The sequence below is a fragment of the Pezoporus wallicus genome, unplaced genomic scaffold (assembly GCF_028554395.1).
Source record: "Pezoporus wallicus isolate ANWC-B61680 ecotype Strahan unplaced genomic scaffold, APGP_CSIRO_Pwel_v1 contig_3486, whole genome shotgun sequence".
NCBI lineage: Eukaryota > Metazoa > Chordata > Aves > Psittaciformes > Psittacidae > Pezoporus > Pezoporus wallicus.
Genome location: NW_026642292.1, coordinates 4,594,151 through 4,606,338, shown reverse-complemented (window position 1 = coordinate 4,606,338; position 12,188 = coordinate 4,594,151). Strand labels below are relative to the sequence as shown.

Below are 12,188 nucleotides of genomic sequence, written 5' to 3'. Positions count from 1 at the left end.
GAGAGACTAAGGGGTCCCGGCTAAGTGTGGCTGCCTGTCTGTCTCGTTGCAGGGGAAGCAGAAGAAGGCGCGGAAGTACGCGGTCATGAAACGCATGATCAGCCTCCGGGACCAGCGCATGTGAGTGCGGTTGCGGCGGGGCCCGGTCCCGTGTGGGGCTAGCTGTCTCTGTGTCCCGGGAGGGAGAAAGGGGATTCCGGCCCAGGCCCCTCTGACACTGGCTGCCCTCTCCAGGAGTGTCTGTGTTTCCTTGCAGCAACGAGAAGGAGCGGGCGAAAGCCCGCGTGAAGAAGAAGGAGGACCCGAGTGCCATCAAGGAGCGGGAGGTGTAAGTGCTGGCGACTCTCTGGGGAGGGCGGGCTGGCAGGCCATGCTGCAGTCTGCAGCCAAGTTGCTAGAGTAGGAAATGGTGGCCCAAACCAAGGGGTCAAGCCTGGGAGGCAGTGTAACAATTTACGGGTTGCCATCCCATCCTGCCTTCTTTTGTTTCTGCTCGCTACCCTTCTTTCATTCAGTGCAAGTTGTAGGATTGGACATCTTGTCAACTGTAATAAACTGATTCAATTCTTTGTCTTCCTGGCAGCCCACAGCATCCCTCTTGCTTGTTCTTCCAATATAATACACAGTTGGGGCCGCCTTATCACATCCTGGTTGACACAAACTTCATCAACTTCTCCATCAAGGCCAAGCTGGACCTGGTGCAGTCAATGATGGATTGTCTTTATGCCAAGTGTGAGTGTCCGTGTCACCATGTTGTTTCACACTGTGCTCATGATGTGCTTTATCAGACTCATGCCACTAGCTGAGAATAACAGGAGTCTTGAAAAAAGTTATGTGTTGTAATTATCATGCTCCTTGTTTGTGGCTATGGTAACCCTGGAACTGTCTCTGGTTTCAGTCAGATGATGGTCTTAAATGCTAATCTCAACAAAGGTAAAGCATTAGTAAGTTAAAAATCTAAAATTACCATGGCATGGTCAAACTCAATAGCTCTGCACTTCACCACTTTGCAACCTTATCAGTTTTCATAAGTTTAAAACTGTAAGTAGTATGTTACAGAGTTCCATGATAGTTCCTGGGCACGTGGGCAATAAGTAGAGGTCTGTGAAGAAACACTGCTTGGTTTTAATACAGGGTATTTTGCATGCAGGTATTCCATGTATCACAGATTGTGTAATGGGTGAAATTGAGAAGTTAGGACAAAAGTACCGTGTGGCATTAAGGTAGGTGCAAGGTGTTCTTCTCTGTTTCTAGAATTTAATGTTTTAATATCAATAAACACTTTCCATGACAGTGCTCTTGCATTAGAGGATGGTTAGGTTGTTGCAGGGTTCCAGGCTTCGTTTATTTCTCTGGCTGTATGAGATCAGTACAACAGCTTGAGTTTTTATTTAAAAGAAACTCAAAAAACCTAAATGCTAGGTATGGGTACACCATATTGACCTGTACATCTCCCTCCTCCAAGACTTTCAAAGTTAACACTTCCTCCTGTTTCTCAAAACACACAGGGAGTTTTTAAAAAAGTTTTGGGTTTTTTTATTTTTTTCCTAAAAAGAGATAAAGAAGTGACACATGTTATGGAACCTTGCATTCCCTTCCCATGTTACTCTGTAGGAGTAGGTAGCATGGTACTAATCTAGAGCTAGGTTATTGTGTGATGTGTACAAAACTAATCCAATGTAGTTCTTGCTTTCCAGGTGTAGCAGTCGGATGTACTGTTACTTACTTTTTATTTTGGCCTGTTGTGTTGTCAAGTATCTGAATGCATCTCCTTAACAGCTCTGCTATTCCCTTCTGAGAGGAGGTTCCTATATGCGTGGTACTAACAATCAGGCACCGGAAGGAGTTCTAGTTCTTCCCACAGATAACTTGTTTCAAATGACTTTGTTAGGCAAGAGCCTAACAGTGTAGGGATCTTTGATCCAGCTGATAAGTACTAAGAAATACTTAACCTATAATAATTAGCCAGTCAAATTACTTTTTTTTTTCTCCTCATTTCAGTTGTGTACCATTTGCTCCATCCCCTCAGCCCTCGTTTTGAGAATAATCTGCTATACATCGCAGAAAGTGGCATTCCTGTTCCTTCGTACTGTGTTACTGTACAGTCTGGTCTGATTACTGTGATGCTGCCTTATATGTCCCCACAGAATTGCCAAGGACCCTCGGTTTGAACGCTTGCCATGTATGCACAAAGGAACCTATGCAGATGACTGCTTGGTACAGAGGGTCACTCAGGTATTTCTGTTTCTGATAATTCCTATACTGTGCTAACATACTAAAACCCTTCTAGTTACTGATGACTTAAATTTCCAACAAAGTAACTAAAATCTCACTAAGGGGCAGTTTCTGTTCCTAGTGCAATTTTATTTTAAGCAAATTAGAGCCTTCTCTCTGTATTCTTATTGTGTAGGACAGCACCAAGAAGCCCTTGGGATAGGAAAACTATCAGGTTGGAAGGCTGGACAGGCTTTGGATGTTTCTACAAGTCTATTTTGATAAGCAGAAGGGTATTAGTAGTCTGCTGTGGAATTCTGTACAAGTCCTAGTAATACCTCTCTTGGGCAGGACTGGTAGCCCTCCTGTGTTAAATGAGCTCACTGAATAGAATCTTTTGCTCGACTGTCTTCCTTTCTGCAGGTTCACTGGTGTGGAATCTAACTTCCTTTTTTTTTTTTTTTTCCAGCACAAGTGCTACATTGTGGCCACAGTGGATAAAGAGCTCAAGCGGAGAATACGAAAAATCCCAGGCGTGCCTATAATGTACATTTCCAGGCACAGGTAAGGGCAGTCCTTGCCTGGCAGGGACTCTACCACCACATACTTTTCTCCTGCACTGTCTTACAGTCAAGGCCCTAGTGTTTGCACAAAAGTAGAAGTACAGCTGCTGCTGGAAATAGACTGGTCACAGACCTACTTTTATTGCAGCCACATATTCAGTTGCTTTTACTTGGAAAATTATAGTTTCCTTTAGGCCAGTGTTCTTATAGGTCAGTTTTGCTTACCAGCAGCAGCAGGAGGACTACTAGGCAAATGCATTCTACAGGCTGTTTGGGAAAAATAGACTAACATTCTTCTTCCATATCCTGTTTGGTAGGTTTTTGTACCCTTAGGTAAGATTTAATTTGCTTCTTAGCTAAAAAAAAAAACAACTGAGAAGGATACTAGTGCAGCAATTTCAATACCATGGATTTTTCCAGTATCTGCAAGTACTGGCTCACTTTTTTTTTTTTTCATATGCAAACAAAATATGCTGTAAAAACATTTGCTTAAATTATTTCCCTGTCCCTTCCAAAGCACTTGTAAAACCTAAACTGTCTAAGAAGACTTTACTCACCTTTGTCATATAGTGTTTTAATATTTTTTTCTACATAATGTACAGCCCAGAAGATTTAGATTGCATTGAACCTGTGCCAAATTGTTTAACACTATGGTAGATATGTTTGGTAGCATGGTAAGGAGAGGTCAGGATGTGGGGATAAAAAGGCCAAAGTCTTTAGATGAGATGGGAGAGATACTGGAAAAGAGGCAGTTGTGCTCGCAGTGGAGACAATGAGTCTAGTGATATGCAGAGCCAGTGGTATGTCAGAAATTGAGGAGGTTGATTGCTAGCAATCAATATGCACAGTCCTAACTGATCCATAATTAGAACATGGCTCAGAAGGTTTTTCCCTCAAAACATCTTTGCCCCTTACTCACTGTGGCCATGAATTGTAAGTGGAGTGGCCGAAGTTTTATTCTCTGTGGTAGTTGTTCTTAAATCCTGTCAGATCTTACAAAACTACTATTTTTTACCTGGAGACAATTGAGTTTTTGAGATGCCCGTTTCTGAGTGTAAGGTGAAGGGTAACAGCAACCTTATGAAGGCTTTTCACTTTTTGAAGTAATACTTTTCTTCTTGCAGATCTGAGCTACAGGTGGAAATGCAACAAAGCTGCTTGCGGTTCAGTCTGACTGGAAGCCTATTGCTTCACTGGGAGGGGAGCAATATGGAGTAGATTGTCTTCATAACTTTTCTCTCTTTCTTTCTCAGATACAATATTGAGAGGATGCCAGATGATTACGGAGCTCCTCGCTTCTAACCTGTCCAGCCAAGCCATCAAAGTCAGGGCTGTAAGCAAGGATAAAGGTTCTTCTGATTCCAAGCCTCCTGCTTTCTTTTTTACTGGGACTCTACTCATAGGACTGTGGGTGACATTGGCCTGACTTCATATCCTTGATCTTCTAAGAAAAAGCTACTTGGAAGAGTCTGGTTTTATTCATCCTTGTTCTGACTTGGACTGATTACCTATGGCTCGGAGAAGCATATGGAAAACAGAGCACGGCAGTGCCCAGAACATGCCTCACATCCTCTTCACTGGCATCAATAGAAAAAGTGATTTCTACATTCCAAATTAAGTATTACTGTTGCAAGTCTGGCTGAGAATGCTGTACCTACAGCAGGAAAATTATTCTTCTGGAGAAGAGACATCAAATCTGCACCCATTGTCATGCCTCCTTCTAGTGGTCTAGAAGATTTTAATTCAGAATTGGAGGGATTTAATTCAGCTGTACAATGAATGAAGTTTGGTTCAGTGTCCTGCTCAGTCAGATTTCCGTGTCTGTATTGGGTTAGCTGGCAGCCCAGTCAGTCCTTTTGCTTACATGCGGTCTGGTGACAAGACAGTAGGGTTGGGTCAGATCTCTCTGGTTTGATTGGTCCCTATCCACCTAAAAGCCTTATCGCTTTTTGGTAGGTGTCAGGGAAGAGGAGGAAGGTATCAAACTGTGACAGGAAGGTGTCAACCTGAGAAAGGTATTAATGTGGGCTGGGAGAAGAGTCAGTGGGGGAAATTGGAGCAATGGCTGCAGATCAGGAGTCTCAGACGTGCAGCAAAGACTGCAGGGAAGGAAGTGGTCAGAGGAGGGAGGAAAAAGAGATAGTTAAGCCACTTGGAGAAATGCAGGGGAAAATATTTTAAAGCCGTAACTCTGCATTCTCGTATCTTCTCCGACACTATTTAATTTTTAGTGACATAATTTGCTCTTCTGATCTCTGCTGTGTGGTGAGAAAACTGAGAGACAAGACACAATAGGAGAGTCACCAGGGGCCAACAAGCTGAAGTGTGCTTCCTGAACAAAATGCTGGGGTAAAGGTATAGTAAGGAGGGAAACTGAAAATTTATATTCTTGGTGTAATTAAGAAAATATACAGACTTTATCTGTGGTGTCTTGCACTGGTTTGGCTTTTGTAGAGAATAGCTGAACTCAGCTGGCTGTATGCTGGACAGCATACAAGCAAGATAATACCCTTCCTCTGCTAATCATTTCCTGTCCTTGGGAAATGCCCTGACATGCTAATAACCTTGCTAGCACCTTGCTGCTACAGATATTGCAGGAAACTTTGGGAACACATCAGACTTAGCCCTTGTACTATCTTTTTGCTTGCTGTAGGCTTACCTACTAAACATCCCTGAAATAACCCAACTCATCCCTGAAATAACAGCATACTAGCACTTTCAAAACATAGCCCTTTCCAAGCTGTCACAACTGAAGTTTGTCTTCTCCACCTCCAGCCAGGAAGACGGTATAAACTGTGTGGTATAAACTCAAAATAAATGTGCCCATTTAGTGAAGTTTTTTACTGCTTAAATTAATGTTCCTTGTAGTCTGCCTAGTTCTAGTAACAGGAGGAAGAACCTGGAATAGGCATAAGGGAATTGCTGAAGAAGTTTTAAGAGGGTTGGAGGATGAGCAGCAGGGAGAAAGTGTTGACAGTGAGCAAACTCATCAAGAAATTTTTATTAACTAAATGTAGTCACCAAGACAAGAAAAATGTGGCTATTAACTGAAAGAGCTTAGTCAGAACAGGAAAGGACCATCTGAGTAATCAGCTGCAGCCCCTGCAGTCTCAGGGAACCTATGTACCAGACACTTGGTTCAGAGGAAAATGTTTACGCCATACACACCATGGCATCCCAACCTCAGATCCAGTTTACAGTGTGTTAAAGGAGAAAAGATCATTATGACAGGAAAGACTATTGTAAGCAAGAATGTTTTCATGTTCCTATGAATGCAAAACTCTGCCAGTCCAAACCAGAAGAAAATTCCTTCCTGACCTAACTTTGGCAGTTGTTTTAAACCTGCGTACAAGTTAGATATCAAACAGATGCCTGCAATGTTTCTCAGTAACTCTAGGGAATCCAGCCTCCTCCCTAACATCCTGTCTCTTGCTGTAGCCAGTTTCCATATTTCCAGAAGACAGAGAACAAACAGAAAAGCCACAAAAGGAGGTCTGAAGTTACGCAAAGAATGGGAGAAAATAGTTTCTGCTCCTTTCTGGGGGCCACCAGAAAGCCCAAGATACTGCAGTGTTACCACCAAATGACGTGAAGAAACATACTGCAGTGTTACCACCAAATGACGTGAAGAAACTTAAGCTGCTGATCCAAGGTGTGACACTAGTAAAGGGATAACTGAAATGTGGTAGAATAGCATTTAGAAGCAGAAATAGCACGAGCTATTAAAAATGGGAGCTAAACCCAGCATGATGATGTACATTAATGTTACACTGTAAAAGAATAAGAAGGCGTAATGTGAACTTGACAGGGTTGCTTTAGGACAAAGTAACATTGGGAAAGACAAAGTATCTTGGCTGGCAGGAGTCAAGTCTGCTGCTGCCCTAACCAGATCCAGGTATTGGCAACAGCATCCGTGAAGTTACTTGGAAGTTACACTTTGACCTCCTTGATGTAGGCTGGAAAACAATTGCTACTGAAGATGATTGAGTACATGTGTTTCTTCATATGGCGAATAACGGGTTTCTTCACAATATTGAGTAACCACAACAAACAGCAGGAATATTGGGAGAGACCCGCCTGCAGGAAGTAACCTTGAGTAAACCAATTACATAAGAACTCCAAGTGAGGTGATCAGAAGGGTAAATCAAAGGATGTTTTCAACAGGAATTCCCTATTTTGGAACAACAGACTTTTGAAAGCTTAGTGAGTGAGTAAATTGACCCAAAGAGTTCAGAGATATAAATGTTAAGTATGTGTACAATGTGGAGGAGATGGAAGCTAAAGTGCTTACGCTATCTGCAAGTCATGTTCACTGCAAGAAAAATCTTAGAGGAGCACCACCCCAGACAGAAACAGATAAATAATCACCTCTAGGAGAAAGGAAAGGATACTGAAGGAAAATTCTATGTATTATTTTTTTTCTTAAAGATTAGCATCTCATAACTTGAGTTCACACTCTACTCAAACTTCTTCTTACAGGTTTATGGTTTAATCCATCGCTGTGGATTCCCTGGAATTTATCAACAAATTAACACAAGCTCCAGCTTTTCCAATGGAGAGGACAAAGCTTTTGCTTTACCTAACTTTTTTTGCATGTGTGTTTTTCTGACTTTTCTCCTGACTGAAAAGGCTGTGGACTTTTCCTCAATACCTGTCTTTCTCCACCAGCCATGGCTGCTTGATTCACCAGCCATGAACTAGAGATTGAACATGACAAAAATTGCTGAGGTTTTCTGTATGTGGTAATGAGGGCAAGCAGTGGCACACCACCAGTGCCGGTGAACTGCTGACCAGAACAGTAGCCACTAGGCTTTGCTGCCCAGCAACTAGAATTCACACGCACAAGACATTGTGTCTTTATTCAGCAATGGGAATTAAGCACTTTGCATCAATCTTTGCTGACTGGCTACAGAACATACTTGTATGTTTAATTTACACTTCAGTGTGGGAAGAGAGAAACACAAGGGAGGAAAAAAGCAACCTTTCCTGCTCCTCAGTGCAGTTACTTCTGTAATGTGTGAGGTAGTTTCATAGAACCATAGAATGGCTTGGGCTGAAAGGGACCTTAAAGCTCATCTAGTCCTAACCCCCTTGGCCACCTTCCACTAAACCAGGTTGCCTCTTTGTGCGCCTTTCCCCAGGCCTAGCGCGGCTGGACTTTCGCTTGCCCTCACATCACCCTTCGATCACCACAATGAACCACCTCTGTTTCGGGTCATCGCTGCCCGCAGGCAGAGGTACAACCGCTGACGGGAGTGGCGGGCAGGCGCGGAAACATGGCCGCCAGCGCCGCCCGGGTAACCGAGGACAGCGGCGGCGCTGCCCGGCAGCACCACGGCCTGCGGGATGCCACCGCGTCCGGATCACCCGTACACCGCAGCCTTGCTTGCGGGTCCGTGGCAGGACCCGGCGGCACCCGCCAGCTAATCGTTCCCCTACACAAAAAGGACCCCCCGCCCGGGCTCCGCTCCCTGCGTTGTCTGCCTGCTCTCGTGCGAGCCTACCGGGCCAGGCGGAGAGCGGCGCGCTAGGCTCCACCCCCCCCTCCCGTCTCTCTACGCCCCGCCGCACGGTTCGAGTCCTCCCGACAGTGACAGAAGACTTCCCGCCAGGACAGCAGCTGCCCGCTAGGCGGCGCGCTGCAGGCGCCGAGCTCCCCGGGCAAGGGCGCTGTTCGACACTCTGTCTCCTCTCTCGTGCTCTACTGTCCAGGAGGGCGGTGCGCCTCTCCGCGCAGGCGCCGTGGGCTGCACGCGCCGCCGCCGCCGCGGCCTGTGGAAGCGCCGCGCTCCGGTCCCTCCGCCGCGGCCCCGCCATGTACCCGGCCTGGGGCTTGTACGGGGCGGCGGGGCATTACCCGCCGCCGCCTACCTCCATCCCGCCCCCGCCGCTGCCCATCCCTCCTCCCAGCGTGCCGCCTCCCACCGTCCCACCGATGCCGCTGCCCAGCTACCCGCCGCCGGGCCCCGCGCCTGCCGCCGCCGCCCCTCCGCCTCCGCCCGCCGGTACCTCGGGGTTCCTGAGCCTGCAGGAGCAGCACCTGGCGCAGCTGCAGCAGCTTCAGCAGATGCACCAGAAGCAGCTGCAGTCCGTGCTGCTGGGGCCGCCGCCGCCGCCGGGGCCGCCCCCTCCGGGGCTGCCGCCGCCGCCGCTGCCCGGCTCCTTCAGCGACTGGCAGCAGCCGCCGCCGCCCGTGCCACCTCCGGTCCGCAGCTACCAGAAGCAGTTCGCCCACCGCGACCCGCCGCCGTCGACTCGCAAGCCGCCCGCTGCCGGCCGGGAGCGCGATGTCCAGGAAGCGCCGGGCGGGCACGGCGACTGGGGCGAGCCAGTGCCCTCCTCGCCGGTGCCCATGGACATGGAGCTGTCCTCGCCGCCTCAGTCCCCACAGCCCACCGCCCAGGCCTACCTGCCCCCCGCCCAGACCTACCTGCCGCACCCTCAGGCGGAGCCGTACCTGCCCCCCGCACAGCTACCCCCGGCCCAGTCCCCGCCGCTCCAGCCCTACCTGTCCCGGGCGCAGGCCTCCCAGCCGCCCCCCTCCTTCTCCGAGCCCCCTCCTTCCTACCTGGAGCCCCCGCCGTCCTCCGCCTCTCAGCCCTACCTGCCGCCTCCCTCCCAGGGATACATGGCGCACCCCCAGCCCTACCTGCTCCCCTCCCAGGCCTCCCCATCTCAGACGGGGCAGTCCGGCCAGGTCCCCTCCATCCCTCCGCCGGCCAAGCCACCGCCGGCCCATTTCCCCCCACCCCAGACGTCCCTGCCTCTGCCCGCTCCCGCCCAGCCGGAGGCAGCGCCGGCCGCCGCCAAGGAGACCGGTGGCACCGAGCAGCCGGATCCCTCCACCATGACTCCCCAGGTAAGGCATCACCCCCGCCGCGCTCGCCCTTGCGGCCCCGGCTTGCAGCGGGGAGTCGGCAGGGCAGCGGTCCTATTAATCGCTGGCGGGTACAGAGTGCTGCAAATGTGTCCGAGTAAGGGCAGTTAATAAAGTATTTGCGTAATACTTGAAAGGCTTGAATGCTACCCTTGGAACTCCGGGAATGGCACATCAGGTGCTCTGTAAATGCTTCTTAATCCGGTGGTGGTGGTTTGGATGTAAGAAACCATCATTCTTCAAGAGCAAATGAGTCTAGGGAAAGGTCTTTTCCCTAGAAAAGAAGGGAAAAGTCTGACTCCTGGCTGAATTCAGTTTTCTTGGGTAGTTTATTGGTCCCTGGAGAATTGTTTTCCAAAGCACAGCCTGTAGATGACCTGCATCAAACCTCTGTTGACTTCATCTAGCCCATTGCGAGATGCAGCAGTCTGCTTATGGCATGTTGCAGGATCAGTGTCTCTTGTCAGTGATTTCTTCATTTAGTTTTCTCGTGGGGTTGTCTTTCAGTTGTCTGTCTGATCAGTGCAGAATTGTGACTATTTTAACCTTTCCACATGCAGTTAAAGCTGCAAAAGTTTTTCTGTCATAGTACATAGTTGCCCCTTACACGTTTTGTCCTACACGTGCTCGATCTTCCAGTATGAAATTGTATGGGACGTTGGAGGAAGATGGTCTGAAATTTTTTTGAGGTGAAGAATATTCTTGTTGCTAATGCTGTGTGCTTCTTACATGTACACTAGAGCCAAAATGCCTGCAAAATGTTACCATGCTTCACTTCCTAAATGCAAGCAGTGCCGGTGAATGTGATGTGACCATTTATATGCATTAAGATAGGGACAATCACGTTGCTTAAGCATGCACAAAATGACCCTTAGCTACATGTACAGGTCGCTGAGATTCATTGAGTCTTGCATGATTTTAGGATCAGCTTGTAGAGATCCAGCTGCAAGAACAAAGCTGAAGTGCATGCTTCAAGTTGACTTGATTTAAAGACCTCTATTTTTTGGCAAATTGATCTGATTTGAAACTAAGTTTGCAGAAATCCCTTTTTGTTATGTTGAAGTCACTGACACTTTACATTTCTTAGTTATTGGGACACCTTTTTAATTGTTTCCATTAAAGCTTCATGCCAGTACCTGAATAGGTTTGGGATTTTTTAAGTTAGCACTATGTAACTGATCACTGCCTAACAAAGTAATGCTTTCAGTTCATTAATTTAATCTTACAAAGGTTTTGTACAGTGCTAGTTGATCTCTTATAGTGATGGGGTGGGACTTATTAAATTTTTTAATGCCAAAACCATAAAAAGTCAAGTTGTAGAAAGAGATGTTCATTCGGTACTAAGGCTGCTGGCTGACTTCTTAAATTACTGAACTCAAGATTGAGCAGTGAACTGTAACTCCTCTCGCCTTATGTAGCCTGAAGTTTCATTCATGTCATTGAATTGTTCCTCAGCCACTCTCTTTCTTTCCAAAAGTCATAAGTAATGTAGTATTGTGGTACACACATAAAGAAGCAAAACACTGCTGAAGTTTCCGTGGTCTGGTTTATGAGTGTTTATACAACTGCTTGTGTCTTGAGTAGTATGTTTACTCTCATGCACAATTCAGCATTAATTCAAAAGGAATCTGGTACATTGCTGGTCAGAAATTTGTTATAACTGATACCATTTTGGCTATTTTAGGCTGTAACGTGGGACAGGATTTGGCGCAACAAGTCCTTACACAATAGGAATAGGAAAAACAAAGCATAGTGATGCTTTCTTGCTAATGATATTAAAAGCCAAGTAGAGAAATACTGTAATTTGTCATTTATAAGATCCTATTACACCTTTGTTTAAACTGCTAATTGAAAACAATTCTTTCTCTTCTCAGCCCACAGTAACAGTGGTTGCAGCCAAATAGATCAGTGTTTTTCTCTTAACAGAAAATACTATGCAATTTGCCTTGAGTTCGTGTTTTATTGTTTCCCTTTCCTGTCTAAAAATAGCATACCGCTCTTTGCCTTGATAATATAACAAATATAGTGTAGTAGCATCATATATGGCTGTACAGTTGGATTAAATTGCTGGATTCTTGTGTTTTTATACTATCAGAGGCATCTTCTGTCAAGTCCTGTTAAAATACCTGTAGTGTTTAAATAATGCTTCATCTGATATTTGGGTACCATATGCTGCAATTTTTATTGACATAAAAAAGTATGTATGAGTGGACTTGTACCCTTAAATATGCACTTGTCTACATCTGTTAAAGCTACCTTTGCTTTATCATTTCACATTTAGCAGACTAATTCAGTCTTTAAAATCCCCCTTTGTTTTATATAGGGTCCTAAAGAATTCTTCTAACTTTACAAAAAAAGAACCAAAATAGGCATTATGTTACTGTGTAGGGTCACCTAAATTCATTTTGAAGTAGTCTTGTGTCATTGGCTGGACAGTAACATTTTTGGTGATATGTCCTGTGGTCAGGAGCTTATGGTGCTGGTTTCAGTATTCCCTGTACTACGTAACAGGCTGAGTCTTTTGGTCAGCCAAA

At 46.2% G+C, this 12,188-nt stretch overlaps 2 protein-coding genes across 7 annotated transcripts in view; both read left to right on the top strand.

The window, feature by feature from the left end:
- The first annotated feature begins 23 nt into the window (after positions 1 to 23).
- Positions 24 to 4,490, top strand: FCF1 (FCF1 rRNA-processing protein). Its single transcript, XM_057428549.1, has 7 exons — positions 24 to 120; positions 257 to 328; positions 584 to 732; positions 1,151 to 1,223; positions 2,148 to 2,235; positions 2,684 to 2,778; positions 4,031 to 4,490. The coding sequence occupies exons 1-7, from the start codon at positions 86 to 88 to the stop codon at positions 4,077 to 4,079; spliced, it is 561 nt and encodes a 186-aa protein (XP_057284532.1). The 5' UTR covers positions 24 to 85; the 3' UTR covers positions 4,080 to 4,490.
- A 4,029-nt stretch (positions 4,491 to 8,519) lies between these two features.
- Positions 8,520 to 12,188, top strand: part of YLPM1 (YLP motif containing 1) — a 39,509-nt gene continuing 35,840 nt past the window's right edge. For 4 of the 6 annotated variants that reach the window (XM_057428641.1, XM_057428639.1, XM_057428638.1 and 1 more), the window contains exon 1: positions 8,521 to 9,636. In XM_057428641.1, the coding sequence (XP_057284624.1) occupies positions 8,593 to 9,636 (1,044 nt within the window). In that variant the 5' untranslated portion in view covers positions 8,521 to 8,592. Of the gene's footprint in view, positions 9,637 to 12,188 lie in introns of all 6 variants that reach the window. The other 2 variants (XM_057428642.1, XM_057428643.1) reach the window with 1 other exon arrangement.